A 20960-nucleotide genomic window follows, 5' to 3' on the forward strand; every position below is an offset into this window, starting at 1 on the left:
TATTTGGCCGCTATAAATGTCCACGCGACGATGGGCCACTTCGTTGAGCCATCGTTTGTGGCCGTCGTTCGGTCGCTTCTGAAGAAAGAGCTTCACACAGCTCGGCGGGGGCTTTACCGGGAAAAACACAAAATCGTTTTAGACCCGAGCTCCGATCATCCGATGCCCGTCAGCGTTCTCTGCGATTCCGTTACCGCGCTGTTGCCCCGATTCCGTTACCGCTATCCAGCTGGCGCGACGACAAGTGCCGTAATTCCGTTACCGCGACGTGCGCATCCGTCCGCCCTGGTGTGTGTGTGACCCCTGGCACCTGCTGGGTCTGCCCCGTGACCTCCTGCCAGCGGGCGTTCGACACTTCACGTGGTAGCCTCAAGGTGCACATGGCCTGGCACAAGCGTCGTGGTGACGTCACCGCCACTTAGTGGCGAATGGCGGTTGTTGTTGTTGTGTGCGCGTTGTTGTGTGTGCGGTGTTGTGCCGTGCTGTTAGGTGGCAGTGTAAGGCGTCAGCGCTACGCTGCGCTACAAGCCCGGCGACCCCGGGCGGCCAACACCGGTGATGGTTATCCTGAACCGGTTCTGGGCCCTCCCCTAGGCCGACTCAGCCTCAAATTAGCACTTGGTGCGGTGCGTAGTAAACATCGGGGCTGGGGAGACAATGGCGGCCGGGCGTGGTGCTGGCCACCCACCGCCTAGTGTGCCGTTGCCGGCCTTCATAGGTGCTCGCTAACAGCACTTGCCCCAACAGTCTGTTGAGGCTATTTGGTGGAGGGGAATCTTTGTCTTTGCTGTTAGGCGTGGGTGATTGATCAGCGCAGCATCAATACGACCTGGCACCTGCCAGCTCGATACTATTGAAGTCGCCAGATGCCCAGCCCTCTCTGTGTCTGCGTCTGTGGCTGTGAGCGGACATGCGCGGCTGTCTGCATGTGGCTGTGTGGCCACCGTGGTTTGCGGGATGTTAACTCCCTCGCCTGGTCTACAGGAGGCCGTGGGTTCGATCCCGACCCGGATGCCTGCTGCCGTATATTTGGAGTTTGCGTGTCTCTCTCTCTCATCATCATCACGGTGGCGAGGAGATGTTGACTCCCTCGCCTGGTATACAGGAGGCCGTGGGTTCGATCCCGACTCTGACGCCTGCTGCCGTATATTTGGAGTCTGCGTGTCTCTCTCTGTCATCATCATCACGGTAGCTAGGAGATGTTGACTCCCTCGCCTGGTATACAGGAGGCCGTGGGTTCGATCCCGACCCTGATGCCTGCTGCCGTATATTTGGAGTCTCCGTGTCTCTCTCTGTCATCATCATCACGGTGGCTAGGAGATGTTGACTCCCTCGCCTGGTATACAGGAGGCCGTGGGTTCGATCCCGACTCTGACGCCTGCTGCCGTATATTTGGAGTCTCCGTGTCTCTCTCTCATCATCATCACCACGGTGGCTAGGAGATGTTGACTCCCTCGCCTGGTATACAGGAGGCCGTGGGTTCGATCCCGACCCGGACGCCTGCTGCCGTATATTTGGAGTCTGCGTGTCTCTCTCTCATCATCATCACGGTGGCTAGGAGATGTTGACTCCCTCGCTTGGTATACAGGAGGCCGTGGGTTTGATCCCGACTCTGATGCCTGCTGCCGTATATTTGGAGTTTGCGTGTCTCTCTCTCTCATCATCACGGTGGCTAGGAGATGTTGACTCCCTCGCCTGGTATACAGGAGGCCGTGGGTTCGATCCCGACTCTGACGCCTGCTGCCGTATATTTGGAGTCTGCGTGTCTCTCTCTCTCATCATCACGGTCGCTAGGAGATGTTGACTCCCTCGCCTGGTATACAGGAGGCCGTGGGTTTGATCCCGACTCTGATGCCTGCTGCCGTATATTTGTAGTTTGCGTGTCTCTCTCTCTCATCATCACGGTGGCTAGGAGATGTTGACTCCCTCGCCTGGTATACAGGAGGCCGTGGGTTCGATCCCGACTCTGACGCCTGCTGCCGTATATTTGGAGTCTGCGTGTCTCTCTCTCTCATCATCACGGTCGCTAGGAGATGTTGACTCCCTCGCCTGGTATACAGGAGGCCGTGGGTTCGATCCCGACCCGGATGCCTGCTGCCGTATATTTGTAGTTTGCGTGTCTCTCTCCCCGTGGTCGCGTGGATTTATCTTTGGCTCCTCCGGTTTTTCCCTCCACATTTAGAATCAACGTCCACGCGTTTAGAGTATTGGGCTGCTACACATTTCCACGTGATGATGATGATGATAAGCCACTTTGTTGGGCTGTCGTTTGTGGCCAGGTCGCTTCTGAAAAAAAGAGCTGCATTGCTCAGTGGGGCCTTACCTGGTAAAGTAAAAATAGCGGTAAAGAATCGTGTGTCTGGGCGTGGTGCTGGCCACGCGAACAGCACTTGCCCCAACAGTTTGTTAAGGCTAGATGGGGGATCTTTGTCGTCTTGCACAGTCACCGGCACACCGTACTCACGGTTGCTCGCGGCTAACATTGGTGGCAATTATCAGAAATGATTTTTGGACCACCGCTAGCTCAAACTGGGCCTTAAACAACGGACACCCAATGTGGTGTGTACACACATCAGCACTGGGGAGACAAAGGCGGCCCGGGCACAGCACCATCCACACCACCCGCTTGTGTGGTCACGGCCTTACCGGCCGGCAAATTGTGAGTTGCCGCGCTCGCTGATGGCACTTGCCCCGACACAGCGGGGTGGTGGTGGTGGTGGTGGTGGTGGTGGCGGATCCTTTACCTTTACCTTTGTCTCCCTGAAGGCACCTACCAGGGCCAGTGGGTGAACGGGGAGCGCCACGGCTATGGGCTGCGGCAGAGCGTGCCGTACGGCATGGCGTCGGTGTACCGCGCGGCGCACCGCTCCTCCCTGCTCTCCATCCGTAGCACCGGCGAGCAGAGCAACGGCACCGCCGAGCAACCCCAGCCCAACGGTGAACGCAGCGTCATTGGCGCCACCGTCACCACCACCACTATCACTCTCACCGCCAACCATTGTCACCGCCATCGGCGCCACCGCCGTCACTGCCGCCGCCACCACCACCACGAACGCTGCCACCATCACCACCGCCACCGTTACCGCCACCATCGCCACGATCACCATCACTCTCGCCGCCAACCATTGTCACCACCATCGTCATCACCGCCGCCATCATCACTGTTGCAACCATCGCCACCACCACTATCGCTGCCACCACCACCGCCGCAGCCATCGCCATATCATCATCACCACCGCCACCATCATCATCACTCTCACCGTCATCATAAGCACCTCCACCTTCATCACTCTCACTGTCATCATCACCGCCACCACCATCATCATCACTCTCACCGTCATCATCACCGCCACCACCATCATCATCACTCTCACCGTCATCATCACCGCCACCACCATCCCCACTCTCACCGTCATCATAATCACCTCCACCATCATCACTCTCACCGTCATCATCACCGCCACCACCATCATCATCACTCTCACCGTCATCATAATCACCTCCACCATCATCACTCTCACCGTCATCATCACCGCCACCACCATCATCACCACTCTCACCGTCATCATCACCGCCACCACCATCATCATCACTCTCACCGTCATCATCACCGCCACCACCATCATCACTCTCACCGTCATCATAATCACCTCCACCATCATCACTCTCACCGTCATCATCACCGCCACCACCATCATCACCACTCTCACCGTCATCATCACCGCCACCACCATCATCATCACTCTCACCGTCATCATCACCGCCACCACCATCATCATCACTCTCACCGTCATCATCACCGCCACCACCATCATCATCACTCTCACCGTCATCATAATCACCTCCACCATCATCACTGTCACCGTCATCATCACCGCCACCACCATCATCACCACTCTCACCGTCATCATCACCGCCACCACCATCATCATCACTCTCACCGTCATCATCACCGCCACCACCATCACCACTCTCACCGTCATCATAATCACCTCCACCATCATCACTCTCACCGTCATCATCACCGCCACCACCATCATCACCACTCTCACCGTCATCATCACCGCCACCACCATCATCATCACTCTCACCGTCATCATCACCGCCACCACCATCATCATCACTCTCACCGTCATCATCACCGCCACCACCATCATCACTCTCACCGTCATCATAATCACCTCCACCATCATCACTTTCACCGTCATCATCACCGCCACCACCATCATCACCACTCTCACCGTCATCATCACCGCCACCACCATCATCATCACTCTCACCGTCATCATCACCGCCACCACCATCATCATCACTCTCACCGTCATCATCACCGCCACCACCATCATCATCACTCTCACCGTCATCATAATCACCTCCACCATCATCACTCTCACCGTCATCATCACCGCCACCACCATCATCACCACTCTCACCGTCATCATCACCGCCACCACCATCATCATCACTCTCACCGTCATCATCACCGCCACCACCATCACCACTCTCACCGTCATCATAATCACCTCCACCATCATCACTCTCACCGTCATCATCACCGCCACCACCATCATCACCACTCTCACCGTCATCATCACCGCCACCACCATCATCATCACTCTCACCGTCATCATCACCGCCACCACCATCATCATCACTCTCACCGTCATCATCACCGCCACCGCCATCAGCACGCTCAATGTTATGATCACCGCCACTATCACCAGCATCACCGTTATTGCACTGTCATCACCACCGCCATCATTGTCACGATTCAGAACTCATGGTGATGATGATGATTTAAAAAAAGGATGATGATGCGGAAATGACAATTGTTTAGATATGACATTCATTTAGTTATGATGATGATTGAGAAAAAAGAGGTCATTGTGATTTTATTTTGCTGAAGAATCGGAGTTATCCGACAGTGTGGAGACGATGGCCCTGATGATTGTTATGATTACAGAATGACGGAAATTAATTAATCACGTGACCCCACCCAATTGCCAAGAACATAACAATATAATATCACCACCGACACCACCACCACCACCGCCAGAGACATAGATCCCCCATATAGCCTTTAACAGACTTGGGGCAAGTGCTGTTAACGATTAGCACCTATGAAGGTCGGCACGGCACACGGGACGGTAGTGTGGCCAGCACCGCGCCGGGCCGCCTTTGTCTCCCCAGTGCCGGTGTTTTACGCACTCCGCCCCAACTACTCATTTAAGACTAAATCGACCTAGTGGGGGGGGGGGGGTGGTGGGGAGGGTTGAGGGAGGGGAACGGGAAGCCGACGATCGGTGCTGGTCCCGCGAACGGGAAAACATCGGGGACCCGTGTCCGCTTCACGTCGCGCTAACCGCTACATCGCCCCCCCCCCTCCGCCCTCCGCCCTCGCAGCCGCGCCTGGAGCCCCCGGCTTGCTGACGACGCGCGCCGGCTTCGCCCTCGCGGGCCTCGCCGCGGGCGCCAACGCCAAGCCCGAGAAGGCGGCCAAGAAGCGCGGCCTGTTCCGCAGCGGCTCGCTGCTCAGCGGGCTGAAGCTGCGCAAGTCGGACTCCAAGGCGTCGCTCTCGAGCCAGCTGAGCAAGCGCAGCTCCTTCCGCAGCGAGGCCGGCGACAGCCTCGCCGAGTCGGAGGTGAGGCCCCCCCCCCCTACCCCCTGCCCCCGCCCCCCCGCGGTGGGGCGGTGGGGTTGAGCTTGGGGGGAGGGAGGGGGGGGGCTGAAACGTTGTCGCTCGTTGAGGTTGCGCGCCGGGTGCTCGTAAATTCAGCGACTAATTATTTTACTTTTACTTACCAGGTAAAGGCCCGCTGAGCTGCACGACGGCTCAACGGAGCGGCTTGTCGTTGCCCTTTAACCTCGCTCTCTCCACGCTCTCTCCACGCTCTCTCCACCAACCCCTCCCTCCACACACACACCCCCTCTCCGCCACAGATGAGCTTCGGCGACGTCGGCCGGGACTCGCCCATTGCCGGCACGACCGCGGCGACGGCGACCGGCGCCGGCGGCTCGTTGGCGGCGGCGGACGAGGAGGAGGCGGCGCGCCTGGACGACGCGTCGGCCACGGAGAGCTACGCAGGGGAGTGGCGCGGCGACCGCCGCTGCGGCTTCGGCGTGGCCGAGCGCTCCGACGGGCTGCGCTACGAGGGCGAGTGGCTGGACGACGAGCGCCACGGCTACGGGCGCACCACCGCGGCCGACGGGCGCACCGAGGAGGGAAAGTACAAGCATGGCGCCCTGCCCACGGGCGCCGGGGCCCGCCGGCGGGCGCTCATCCCGCTGCGCGCCGGCAAGGTGCGCGGCAAGGTGGAGCGAGCCGTCGAGGGCGCCAACCGGGCCGCCGCCATCGCGCGCCAGAAGGCCGACATCGCCGCGTCCAGGTGACGGTGGGCGAGGAGGGGGGGGCCGTGGGGGTGCTGGGGGCGTGTGGTGGGTGGGGGGTGGCGGTTGTGGTGGGGCGGTTGCGGGCTTCGTCGTCATCATTGTTGTTGTTGTGCTTCGCTTGGTGATGACGAGATGTTAACTACCTCGCCTGGTACGCAGGAGGTCACGGGTTCCATTCCAACCCTGACGCCTGCTGCTGTATATTTGAAGTTTGCGTCTCTCTCTCTCATCATCATCACGGTGGCTAGGAGATGTTAACTCCCTCGCCTGGTCTACAGGAGGTTACGGGTTCCATCCCAACCCTGACGCCTGCTGCTGTATGTTTGAAGTTTGCGTCTCTCTCTTTCATCATCATCACGGTGGCTAGGAGATGTTTACTACCTCGCCTGGTATACAGGAGGTCGCGAGTTCCATCCCAACCCTGACGCCTGCTGCTGTATATTTGGAAGTTTGCGTGTCTCTCTCTCTCCCCGTTGTCGCGTGGATTTTTGTCCACTCCACATTTATAATAATCAACGTCACGCGTTTAGAATAATACGGCAGCTATACATTTCCACGTGGTAAGCCACTTTGTTGGGCTATCATTTGCGGCCAATGTTCTTCTCAAAAAGAGCTACATAGCTCAGTGGGTCTTACCTGGTAAAATAAAAATTGTTTAATTATGACGATGATGACGACGACGACGATGGGGATGATAATCGTCATCTCTGAATCGTCGTCGTTGCCGTCGTTACGACCGTCGTGATTCCCGAATTGTCAGCGTCGTCGTCATCATTCCTGAATCGTCATGATCGGCATCTTTCCTGAAGCATCGTCGCCACCTCGAAATCAGTAATTATTATGGTGGCGGTGGTGGCAGTGATAGCGGTGATGCTGGCGATGATTTTGATCACCGCCATCATTGTTAATACCACCAACACCACCACCATGATCATCGCCATCATTGTTATTACCACCAACACCACCACCATGATCATCGCCATCATTGTTATTACCACCAACACCACCACCACCATGATCATCGCCATCATTGTTAATACCACCAACACCACCACCATGATCATCGCCATCATTGTTAATACCACCAACACCACCACCATGATCATCGCCATCATTGTTATTACCACCAACACCACCACCATGATCATCGCCATCATTGTTAATACCACCAACACCACCACCATGATCATCGCCATCATTGTTAATACCATCAACACCACCACCATGATCATCGCCATCATTGTTATTACCACCAACACCACCACCATGATCATCGCCATCATTGTTATTACCACCAACACCACCACCATGATCATCGCCATCATTGTTAATACCACCAACACCACCACCATGATCATCGCCATCATTGTTATTACCACCAACACCACCACCATGATCATCGCCATCATTGTTAATGCCACCAACACCACCACCATGATCATCGCCATCATTGTTAATACCACCAACACCACCACCATGATCATCGCCATCATTGTTAATACCATCAACACCACCACCATGATCATCGCCATCATTGTTAATACCATCAACACCACCACCATGATCATCGCCATCATTGTTAATACCACCAACACCACCACCATGATCATCGCCATCATTGTTATTACCACCAACACCACCACCATGATCATCGCCATCATTGTTATTACCACCAATACCACCACCATGATCATCGCCATCATTGTTATTACCACCAACACCACAACCATGATCATCGCCATCATTGTTAATACCACCAACACCACCACCATGATCATCGCCATCATTGTTAATACCACCAACACCACCACCATGATCATCGCCATCATTGTTAATACCACCAACACCACCACCATGATCATCGCCATCATTGTTATTACCACCAACACCACCACCATGATCATCGCCATCATTGTTAATACCACCAACGCCACCACCATGATCATCGCCATCATTGTTAATACCACCAACACCACCACCATGATCATCGCCATCATTGTTAATACCACTAACACCACCACCATGATCATCGCCATCATTGTTAATACCATCAACACCACCACCATGATCATCGCCATCATTGTTATTACCACCAACACCACCACCATGATCATCCCCATCATTGTTATTACCACCACCACCACCACCATGATCATCGTAAGTCTGGTCTGGTCGGTGTGCCTGTCGCGTTTCCCCCGGTGTCTCTTCCCGACCCAGCAGGAGTGTGGGCTGGCGGGGAAGGTGTTGATCCTCCCAGCGCGCGTTTCAGGGTCCACAAATAATCGCTGGGGACAGCGGAACTCCCCCCCCAGCCCCCCACCAGCCCCCCATCCCCCCCAGCCCCCCACCTCCCTCCCACCGTGGGGGGTTGGGGGGGAAGGCATCGTCGGGGAATTCCGTGACCATGGCCCCACTCCGTGCAGGGTTTTGTTGGCGGCGTTTTGTCGGTCGGTTCGTCCGTGCCATCACGCTCGGCCCTCCCTCCCCCCAAGCCTTCCTCCCTCCCTCCCTCCTGCCCTCCCGCCCTTTGTCCGTCCATCTCTTAATTTCCCTTCCCGCCTGTCCGTCTGATTTATCGGTACATTCACCCGTTCGTCTATTAGTCCAAGTGTCTGTCCGTCCGTCCATCGGTTAATTTCTTTATCCCGCTGTCTCTGTCAACACAACCATCTATCCATCCGCATGACCCTCCGTCTGGCCGTCCATCTGTTAATGCATCTATCTGTCCCCCTGTTCATGAGTTTATACATCCATCTATACATACATACGTATTGTCCCTCCATATCTACACCCACCCAAACCCACGCACTTCACCCACCCACCCCACCCACCCCTACTCATCTCACACAACCCACCCACACCCACCCACGCACCCAAACTCACGCACCCAAACCCACCCAAACCCACCCCACCCACTCTAACCCACCCACCCAAACCCACCTCACCCAACCCACCCACATCCACCCACGCACCCAAACCCACGCACCCAAACCCACGCACCCCCCCCAAACCACCCCACCCCACCCAACCCACCCACATCCACCCACGCACCCAAACCCACACACCCAAACCCACGCATCCCAACCCACCCTAACCCACCCCCCCCAACCCACCCCACCCAACCCGCCCACATCCACCCACGCACCCAAACCCACACACCCACCCAAACCCACCCCACCCACCCGCTTATGAACTTGCGACAAACACACTGCATCTGTTGTGCTCATTTTTGGGGCGGTGCCCGGGGGAGAATTGTCCCCTTTGGCCCCCACCCCCCGCCCCCACCCCTCACCCCCCGCCTCCCTCGGGGCTGCCCCTGGGCACCTGCCCACCGGCTGCCCACCGGCTGTGGTGCTGCGACACGGCGGGGGACCCCGAGCAGAGCGCACGGAGGGTTGGCCCGGCTCGGAATCCCGGAATCCCGGCTGGGGGTGGCTGGGACAGCGGCCACAGCTGAGCCAGCCCCAGCGCCCACCCCGTTCCCCCCACGTGTCCTCAACTCACATTGGAGTGTGTGTGGGGGTGGTGGTGGTGTAGTGTGGGTGTGAGTAGTGTGTGTGGTGTAGTGGTGTAGTGTGAGTGGTGGGGGTGGTGTAATGGTGTAGTGTGTGTTTGAGTAGTGTGTGTGGTGTAGTGGTGTAGTGTGAGTGTGAGTAGTGTGTGTGGTGTAGTGGTGTAGTGTGAATGGTGGGGGTGGTGTAGTGGTGTAGTGTGTGTGTGAGTAGTGTGTGTGGTGTAGTGTGTGTGGTGTAGTGGCGGTGTTAAGCGATGAATTCACCGTAGCCGTTGACACCGATCTCAGCGTGATCACGAAGTTACAGCCGCATTAACCAGATAGCAATAGGGGTGGAGTGGTGGCGCAGTGGTTAGCACACCGCAACGCGAACCTGGCGAGCCGAGTTCGGCTCCCGGCCCGACGCGGCTCTGCGTGTGTCGCTCCAGGACTAGCGCTCACCCCTAACGCGCTCCACGTGTTCATTGCGTGTTGGTCGCGTGTTGGTCCTGTGTCGGTCGCGTGTCGGTCACGTGTCGGTCGCGTATTCGTCACGTGTCGGTCGCGTGTTGGTCGCATGTCGGTCGCGTGTTGGTCGCGTGTCGGTCGCATGTCGGTCGCGTGTTCGTCACGTGTCGGTCGCGTGTCGGTCGCGTGTCCGTCGCGTGTTGGTCGCGTGTTGGTCGCATGTCGGTCGCGTGTTGGTCGCGTGTCGGTCGCATGTCGGTCGCGTGTTCGTCACGTGTCGGTCGCGTGTTGGTCGCATGTCGGTCGCGTGTTGGTCGCGTGTCAGTCGCATGTCGGTCGCGTGTTCGTCACGTGTCGGTCGCGTGTCGGTCGCGTGTTCGTCGCGTGTGTTCGTCACGTGTCGGTGGGGCGTTGGTGGCGTGTGCAGGGCTGGGCACGCGCGGAGCAAGGCGGAAGCCGCCGACACGGCGGGCGAGGTGGCGCAGGAGGAGGGGCGGACGGCGCGCGGCATCGCCAAGGAGCTCTCGCCGTCCTTCCACCAGCCCGGTGCGCGGTGACAAAGACAAAGGTCCCCCCCCCCTCCACACCGTAGCCTCTAACAGACCGTTGGGGCAAGTGCTGCTGCGAGCGAGCGGCGCCCACGAAGGTCCGGGGAACGGGCGCATGAGGAGCGCGGTGCGGCCAACGCCACCACCACCGCCACCACCGCCGCCACCGCCACCACCGCCGCCACCGCCACCACCGCCACCAACACCACCAATACCACCAACACCGCCACCACCAACACCACCATCACCGCCACCAACACCACCAAATCCGCCACCACCAACACCGCCAACAACACCGCCACTAACACCACCAACACCAACGCCACCAACACCACCGCCACCACCGCCACCGCCACCACCAACACCACCATCACCGCCACCAACACCACCAAATCCGCCACCACCAAAACCGCCGCCACCACCACCAGCACCGCCAACATCGCCACCAACACCACCAACACCACCAACGCCACTAACACCACCATCACCACCGCCACCAACACCACCAAAACCGCCCCCACCAACACCACCAACAACACCATCACCACCGCCACCAACACCACCGTCACCACCGCCACCAACACCACCAAAACCGCCGCCACCCCCACCAACACCACCAACAACACCAACACCACCAACACCGCCCCCGCCCGCCCCCCCAGTGCACCCAGGTAGGTACTCGTTTGTTTAAGGCCGAGTCGCCCTAGTTTAGGGGACCGGTTCGGATAATCGTCACTGGTGTTGGCCGAGAGGCAAAGACAAAGATCCCCCGCGTAGCCTTAACAGACCGTTGGGGCAAGTGCTGTTAGCGAGCAGCAGCGCCCACGAAGGCCGATAGACGCACACGCACACACGCACGCACACACACACGCACGCACACACGCACCCACACACGCACACACGCACCCACACACGCACACACACGCACACACGCACCCACACACGCACACACGCACCCACACGCACACACGCACCCACACACGCACACACGCACCCACACGCACACACGCACCCACACACGCACACACGCACCCACACACGCACACACGCACCCACACACGCACGCACACACGCACCCACACACGCACCCACACACGCACCCACATATGCACGCACGCACCCACGCACACACGCACCCACGCACGCACGCACGCACACGTGTGTGCCCCGCGTGTTAATGCTGCCTTAGCGAGGATTACGAACATTAATTCCGCGTCGCGTCTCCCATCATCCAATATCTCCGAGGTCGTAATCGTCGGCGGTGGGGGCCGGTGGTGCGGTGGCGCGTTACGTAATCACTAACTGGAATAATTAAGTCGATAATGGGGTGGGGGGGGGGGGCGAGGGTTTGGAGGGGGGTATGAAAAGTGTCGCAACGGAGCGTGGAGAGAGCGGCCGCCGGCGATGTCCTATCGGCCGTCGAGAGGAGAGCCGAGTTGCTTTAAAAAACTTTAATTTTTTGACTTAAAACTTTCGTGACTGCAGGAATTTCATATTCTGTGGTTCTTTCATTAAAGTCACGTAGATAGAAAAAATTATAACAATAAAGTTAATAAAAATATCACGACGTTTCGATCGCAACACAAGTGGTCCGTCATTATTATTTAATTGTTATTATATTTTCTATCTACGTGACTTTACCGAAAAGAACCATAGAATATTTTACCTTTTATTTTTTATTTTACCAGGTAAGGCCCCCCCCCCCCTCGCTCTTTAATCCCAGAGGCGATCGCAAACGATGGCTCGGCGAATTGGCGACTCGCCTCCGTCTTTGTCATCATCGTCGTGTGGAAATGTATCGGCAGTGGACAAATGCTCTGACAACAAAGATAAAGATCCCCCATCTAGCCTTAACAGACTGTTGAGGCAAGTGCTGTGAGCGTGACCAGCACCACGCCCAGACACACGATTCTTTACCGCTATTTTTACTTGAGCAGATAAGGCCCCACCGAGGTATGCGACCTGGCCACAAACGATAGCCCATCATCACGTGGACATTTACAGCAGCCGAATACTCTAAACGCACGTCGTTGACTCTAAATGTGGAGGGAAAAAACCGGAGGTCCCGGAGAAAAATCCACGCGACCACGGGGAGAGACAGAGAGACACGCAAACTCCAAATATACAGCAGCAGGCGTCAGCGTTGGGATCGAACCCACGACCTCCTGTACACCAGGCGAGGTAGTTAACATCTCCTAGCCACCGTGATGATGATGATGAGAGAGAGACACGCAAACTCCAAATATACAGCAGCAGGCGTCAGGGTCGGGATCGAACCCACAACCTCTTGTACACCAGGCGAGGTAGTTAACATCTCCTAGCAACCGTGATGATGATGAGAGAGAGACACGCAAACTCCAAATATACAGCAGCAGGCGTCAGCGTTGGGATCGAACCCACGACTTCCTGTATACCAGGCGAGGTAGTTAACATCTCCTAGCCACCGTGATGATGATGATGAGAGAGAGACACGCAAACTCCAAATATACAGCAGCAGGCGTCAGCGTTGGGATCGAACCCACGACCTCCTGTATACCAGGCGAGGTCGTTAACATCTCCTAGCCACCGTGATGAGGATGAGAGAGAGACACGCAAACTCCAAATATACAGCAGCAGGCGTCAGCGTTGGGATCGAACCCACGACCTCCTGTATACCAGGCGAGGTAGTTAACATCTCCTAGCCACCGTGTTACCCACGGTGGCTTGGGTAAGCGGACGCGTCGTGGCTGAGAAGGGATGTTGACCAGCGGATGAGACTCGGTGCTGGAACGGCAGCCAAAGGACGGAGCCGTGAGCCCGGGGAGATGCAGCGACGCGGATCGCCGCGCGCGCGGGGGGGGGGGGGGAAGGCCTTCATCCAGCTGTAGATAGACCTTGGCCGCTGACGATGATGCTGCCGATGACGACGATTCTGCGCTGTCGTTTTCGCGCGCTCAGCACGGGATGAGCGAAGTCCTCCGTGCGGAACGCTCCCAGGGGGACGGTGCATCGCCCCCCCGCGTCATAGAGAACGAACGGCCCACGGAAGTGGATTTCACAGAACATCATCTGAGATATCGTAGTAGTAGGTTTTTACTCTTTAAACTGGTACAAAACTGACACCTTTATACAAGGCATAATGTTTGCAATAACCACAACACAAGTAGTCAAAATGCAAACAAAAAGAAACAACTCTGATGATGATAATGATATGCACTGTCCTTGAAGTTGATTGGTCCACACCCGAGACGGCTTTCTTTAGAGCCTAGTCTCCATTGGTGTTGGACCAGATGACACCAAAAGGCGTACAACTTAACTTCAAGGACAGTGCATATCATCATCAGAGTTGTTTCTTTTTGTTTGCATTTTGACTACTTGTGTTGTGGTTATTGCAAACATGATGCCTTGTATAAAGGTGTCAGTTTTTGTACCAGTTTAAAGGGTAAAAACCTACTACTATATTTTGCCATTGGTAAAGGAGATGTCTCATAGTGTAAATCTGAGATATCTTCCCGGCGGGGCGGGGTGGGGGCGTGGTTCGGGGGCACGCGAGGCACTTTCCCACGCGGCGTGAGGAACGTCCGTCGCGCCGCGGCGAAAGCTGAACTTAATTATTTATTTGCTCGCTAAACTTTTTGGAATGTTTTTTCGCCGAATTAGGGCGCAAAGTCAAATTTAGCGGAGTGAGGTCTTGAATCCTTTATATTAAGTTCACTTGCTTGCTTGCTTGCGTGCTCGCTTGCTTGCTTACGACCGTGCAAATCTCTCGCTCGTTTTTTAACCCACTTCCCGTGATCCAATCGAGCTGACATTTTGCACACAGACTCGTTGTGCGAGACAATTAATGTTCGTGAAATTTTTTTTCCTAAATGTTACACTGTTAAGGGAAAACAAATTAAATATTTAATTACCAATTGCTTAATACTGGCAGACAATCATCTGACCCATAGGTGGCAGCCATCTCAAGCCAGAGGAAGAGAGGACTCTAGCCGCCACGCATATAAAGGATTTAGAGTGAAAAACTTTGTTTTTACGGGTTATACTTATTCCCCGTGCAGTCGTCAGAGCGCCGGGTTAAGAGCGTCAACTCCGACTGGACACCTGTGAAAAAAGCTTCACAGCTCATCGGCTTTGTGCTGCCCAGTGAGAGATTTGTTAATTCCGATTCTGAACTCGCCACGCTTGAGTTGGGAGCCAGGATCCCGGCGGTGTTGGCTCGGAGCCGCCCGGCAAAACCTTGAATCGAAACGTCAACCACATACACCACATACACCACACACACCACATACACCACACACACCACATACACCACACACACACCCACACACACCACATACACCACACACACCACATACACCACACATACCACACACACCACATACACCACACACACACCCACACACACCACATACACCACACACACCACATACACCACACATACCACACACACCACATACACCACACACACCACATACACCACACACACCACATACACCACACACACCCACATACACCACACACACACCACACACACACACCACACACACCACATACACCACACACACACCACACACACACACCACACACACCACATACACCACACACACCACATACACCACACACACCACATACACCACACACACCCACATACACCACACACACACCACACACACACACCACATACACCACACACACCACACACACCACATACACCACACACACCACACACACCACATACACCACACGCACCACACACACCACACGCACCACACACACCACATGCACCAGACAGCACACACACCACATACACCACACACACCACACGCACCACACACACCACACGCACCACACATACCACACGCACCACACGCACCACACGCACCACACATACCACACACACCACACACACCACACATACCACACACACCACACACACCACACACACCACACACACCACACACACCACATACACCACACACACCACACACACCACACACACCACACACACCACACACACCACACACACCACACACACCACATACATCACACACACCACACACACCGTCACAATCTACACCACACACACCACACACACCATGCACCAAACACCCCATGCACTACACACACCGCACACACTGCCACAATCCACCCGTCACACACACGATGATATCCACACATCAAACACATCGCCATCGCACTCTTCACTTCACACGCACAACATGACATTTTCACATCACAAAGACAAAGATCCACTGTGTAGCCTTCACATACTTTTGGGGCAAGTCCTGTTAGCGAGCAGCACCTATGAAGGCCGGCACGGCACTCTACGGGGTGGGTGATCAGTACCACACCCGACCGCCTTTGTCTCCCTAGTGGTAATGTAATTTTACACACCGCACCAGGTACTCATTTGAAGCCGAGTCGACCTAGGGGAGGCCCAGGACCGGTTCAGATAATCGCCACCGGTGTTGGTTGTCGTGAGCGGGAATCGAACCCAGGTCGCCCGGTTCGTAGCGCCGCGTGCTAACCGCTACCACTCCCGCTCCCCACATCGCCCACACACTCATACACACACTGACACACACACACTCACACACGCGTGCCGTGACATCCACGCATCACGGCTGACTGGAACGCCATGGCCTGGCCCCTCCCGGTTACTCGGTGGTGGTGGTGGCGGCTGCGGTGGCGGCTGCGGTGGCGGCTGCGGTGGCGGCTGCGGTGGCGGCTTCGTTTGGCGTTGGGGGGAGAGCGTGCCGCGGGAATGCGTGCCGTTCTATTAATACCCGCGGCCCATATCGGAGAGAGGCGAGTGTTCCACCTCCTCCTCCCCGGTGATTGAACACCGAGCGGCACCTGTTCCGCAGAGATGGGCGAAGGATCGGCGCGGCTCCAAACTCAACGCGCGCATGTGTGTGGCGGTGTGCACGCGTGTGCGTGGCGGTGTGCACGCGTGTGCATGGCGGTGTGCACGCGTGTGCGTGGTGGTGTGCACGCGTGTGCGTTGAACTTCGTTCGCACCGTAACGTAGCCAACCGTGCTGAATCGCAGTTGTCAAGAAATGTGTTTTCAATCTGGATCTAGAAGTACATAGATACCCGTACACTCTATACGTAGATACCCAGAGACTCTATACATGGAGACCCATAGGTTCTATACATGCAGACCCATGGACTCTACACATTGAGACCAATAGACTCTATACGTACAGACCCATGGACTCTACACATAGATACCAATAGACTCTATACGTACAGACCCATGGACTCTACACATAGATACCAATAGACTCTATACGTACAGACCCATGGACTCTACACATTGAGACCAATAGACTCTATACGTACAGACCCATGGACTCTACACATAGATACCAATAGACTCTATACGTACAGACCCATGGACTCTACACATAGATACCAATAGACTCTATACGTACAGACCCATAGACTCTACACATAGATACCAATAGACTCTATACGTACAGACCCATAGACTCTACACATAGATACCAATAGACTCTATACGTACAGACCCATAGACTCTACACATAGATACCAATAGACTCTATACGTACAGACCCATAGACTCTACACATAGATACCAATAGACTCTATACGTACAGACCCATAGACTCTACACATAGATACCAATAGACTCTATACGTACAGACCCATGGACTCTACACATTGAGACCCGTAGACTCTATACGTACAGACCCATGGACTCTACACATAGATACCAATAGACTCTATACATACAGACACATGGACTCTACACATTGAGACCCGTAGATTCACATCGAGAATAAAGTGTTCGATTGGGATGTCACTCGCGCACACACCCAGCGGTAACATCGCCCGCTCCTGCGAAAACCCTGGCAGCATCCTCCTTTCAAAGACCAACCCTCTAGACTCGGCGAGGCTCGCGTGGGTAAACAAGCGGAACAACAACAACAACAACCCCCGTCTCCCCGTCACCCCACCCCCCAGGCCTCGAGTACCAGCGGCAGAAGTCGGCGCGCGAGGCCGCAGGCGAGGAGCACAAGTACCGCGGCTCCGATGAGCCCATCGACCGCTACAGCCCCGAGCTCTACCACGGCGGCGGCGACGGTGGCGGCGGGGGCGGCACGGCCCGCTCCACCCCGCGCTCCTCCAGCCCTCCACCGAGCCCCGGCGGTGGCGGCGGCGGCGGTGGCGGCGGCGGCGGGCTGCAGCTCCGCGGGGGGAACCCGGCGCCGTTCGTCACGCAGTCGAGCCCCGAGCTGCGGCACTGCGGCGCCGCGGCCGTGCCGCCGGCAGCGGTGACGGCAGGCGCCGCGGGCGACGGCCAACGCGGCCGTGGAGCGGCGAGGAACAACGGGGAGACGGGAGTCGGCGCCGATCGGGCGGACCGCCGCGGCGCCGCGGATGCGCCGGCGGACGAGCGGAAGCGGCGCGCCGGCGGTGACATCGGCGTAGAGGTCACGCCGCCGCCGCCGGGCGACGGCGTGACCTCTACAGCGGCGGGGGTCGCGACCCCTAACCCGGCGAGCGGGAGCCGCCACTCGAGCAGCTACGAGCTGCAGATGCGGCCGCTGGAGCCGGTGGCGGGGGGGGCGGCGGCGGCGGCCACGGGGGCGACCGCGGCGCGGAGGACCGAGAGGGACGGGAACTATCCAGCAGCGGAGGAGGAGGAGGAGGAAGGTGGCGAGCAGCCGCAGAGGCAGTATCAGCAGCAGGAGCAGCAGCAGCACGAGTCGGCGGACTACATCTCGTACTACCACGACTACCCGGTGAACACGCGCGTGTCCATCATCAGCGACGGCGCCTTCGACTTCGTGCCCGCGACGCCGACGCTGTCGCCGGCCGAGAAGGCGTTCTTCGATCGCGGCGACGTGCCGAAGGAGGAGGAGGAGGAGGAGGAGAGGGAGGAGGAGGACGAGGAGGTGGAGCTGCTGCTGCTGCGGCAGACGGAGGACGCGACGGTGGCAGCGGAGGTTCAGACGAGGGAGAAGAAGAAGAAGAAGAAGAAAGAGGTGGAGGAGGAGGAGGAGCGTGACACTGAAGCCGGTTTTGACGACGGACGAGTGCCCGGAGGAAAGAAGCGCGTGGCGTCAGGAGAGCATGGGGCGGAGGCGGAGGAGGAGGCGGAGGAGGAGGATTGGGAAGTCCTGGAAGAGGAGGAGGGGGAGGAGGAAGGAGAGGAGGAGAAGGAGGACGTCGGGCGACTGAGACGGGAGCGCCGGGGGCAGACGAGTGGCGACGGAGGGGACGCGGCGGGGGGCATCACATCGGAGCGGGAGTTTGACGATGAGCCGCAGTTCCGGTTCACGTTCCCGGAACCGGCACGTCCGGCCCATTCGGGGCCTTCGCGGCGCAGAGCCGAGGAGTCCCCCGAGGCGTCGCGCCGGCCGCCCGCTCGGCAAGACCCGGAGCCGGAGTCGCCGCCGGCACGATCGCGGGAATCGAAACCGCGGCCGGAGTCGCCGGCGGCGAGGCCCCGCGGGGCGTCGCCGCGTGACCACGCCGCGGAGGAGGAGAAGGAGGAGGAGGAGGAGACGGAGCGGGAGGAGGCCAAGGAGGGGCCCCAGCGGAGTAAGAGGCCGCCGGTGTCCAAGGCGGCGAAACCGAAAGTGGAGGTCATCGAGGAGGTCATCCGCGTGCGAGACAGAACACCGGTGAGTGGCGGTGGCGGTGGTGGTGGTGGTGGCGGTGGCGGTGGCGGTGGCGGCGGTGGCGGCGGTGGTGGCGGTGGTGGTGGTGGTAGTGATGGTGGCGGTGGTGGCTGTGGTGGTCGTGGAAAAGTAACGGAGAAACGGGAGCACAGAGCAAGAAGAGAGAGAGAGAGGGAGAAGGCTGCTGTGTCAGGGCCTCCACGCTGCTGCTGCTGCTGCACGGAGGAGCAGCGTCTGTTTTCACAGTGGGCGGGAAGAAGGGTTCGGAGTGGGGGGTGGCCACAACAGAAGCCACGTGATGTACAGGAGCCTTGAGCTGGTTTAGACAGACACAGTTCTATAGATGAGAGGGGGGAGGCATTCAGAGTGAGGGCGGCCACAGCAGAAAGTGGCGTGCGACTCGCGGGAGACTTGAGCTCATTTTGAGAGAGGGATGACGACGACAAAAGGTCAAAGGTCAGTGTCCCAAAAAAATACATCAGCCCCCCCCCCCCATCACCTAAACTCTCTCTTGCCAAGCGCTTACGACAACAGCCTTTCTCGATTCAAGAGACGCATCCGTGACGACTTCAACAACAGTGCTGTCCGTTGGCGGCCGGGCGCGTGTGTGTCCATCGACTTGCAATCGTGGCGAAGGAGGTTTGGGTGGGGGGTGGCGGTGGGGGGGGTCACGGGGCGGGTCGCGGCGCAACGCCCACGGCGCGACCTGCCGCCGATCCGACCACCGCTAAAGATGTGGAGAGAGGTGGAGAGAGCGAGAGGGGAGGATATTAATATTAATGTTTGTAAAAAAAAAAATTATCGCTGAAGCCAGCAGGGTTTTACGTGTCGGCGGTCGCGCCGCCGCCGCCGCCGACTCGGCGCTTTTCGTCTGGCACCGGCGTGCGCCAGTCGGTAAACGGGCACCCCGGCCACACCGCGACGGTGCCGTGAATCCCCAACGGTCCGTGGCACCGCGAGCTTTGCCGCACGGGGGACTCGCCACGTTCGATTCGATCGCCCGGCGTGGCAGTTGGAACGAGGGGCACCGCCTGCTGCTAACACTGCCGCCACTACCAAAAAAACAAAGACAAATAGCCCCCCCCCCCCCCCGTGTAGCCTTAACAGACTGTTGGGGCAAGTGCTGTTAGCGAGCAGCACCTATGAAGGCCGGTACGGCACACGATGGGGTGGGTGGCCATCACTCCGCCTGGCTGCTTTTGTCTCCCCAGTGGCGATGTTTACGCACCGCACCGCACCGGGTTCTCATTTGATGCTGAGTAGACCTAGGGGAAGGCCCAGGACCGGTTCGGATAATCGTTGCCGGTGCTACCACCACCACCACCGCCGCCACCCCCGCCAAACACCAAGGTCCCCCGTGGTGTCATTATGACCCGTTCACGGCTTCGATTTCCAGAGGGCCACCCTGGTTAATACCGCGGTGGT

At 57.5% G+C, this 20960-nt stretch overlaps 1 protein-coding gene across 1 annotated transcript in view; it reads left to right on the forward strand.

Moving 5' to 3' along the window:
* Positions 1-20960, forward strand: part of LOC133355783 (junctophilin-2-like) — a 39880-nt gene that overhangs the window by 10371 nt on the left and 8549 nt on the right. The window contains 5 exon segments of the mRNA XM_061573131.1: positions 2767-2937; positions 5404-5642; positions 5942-6387; positions 10780-10898; positions 17872-19538. Of these exon segments, the coding sequence (XP_061429115.1) occupies positions 2767-2937; positions 5404-5642; positions 5942-6387; positions 10780-10898; positions 17872-19538 (2642 nt within the window).

This window comes from Lethenteron reissneri, chromosome 52 (assembly GCF_015708825.2).
Source record: "Lethenteron reissneri isolate LAM-NWPU_2019-01 chromosome 52, ASM1570882v1, whole genome shotgun sequence".
NCBI classification, from domain to species: domain Eukaryota; kingdom Metazoa; phylum Chordata; class Hyperoartia; order Petromyzontiformes; family Petromyzontidae; genus Lethenteron; species Lethenteron reissneri.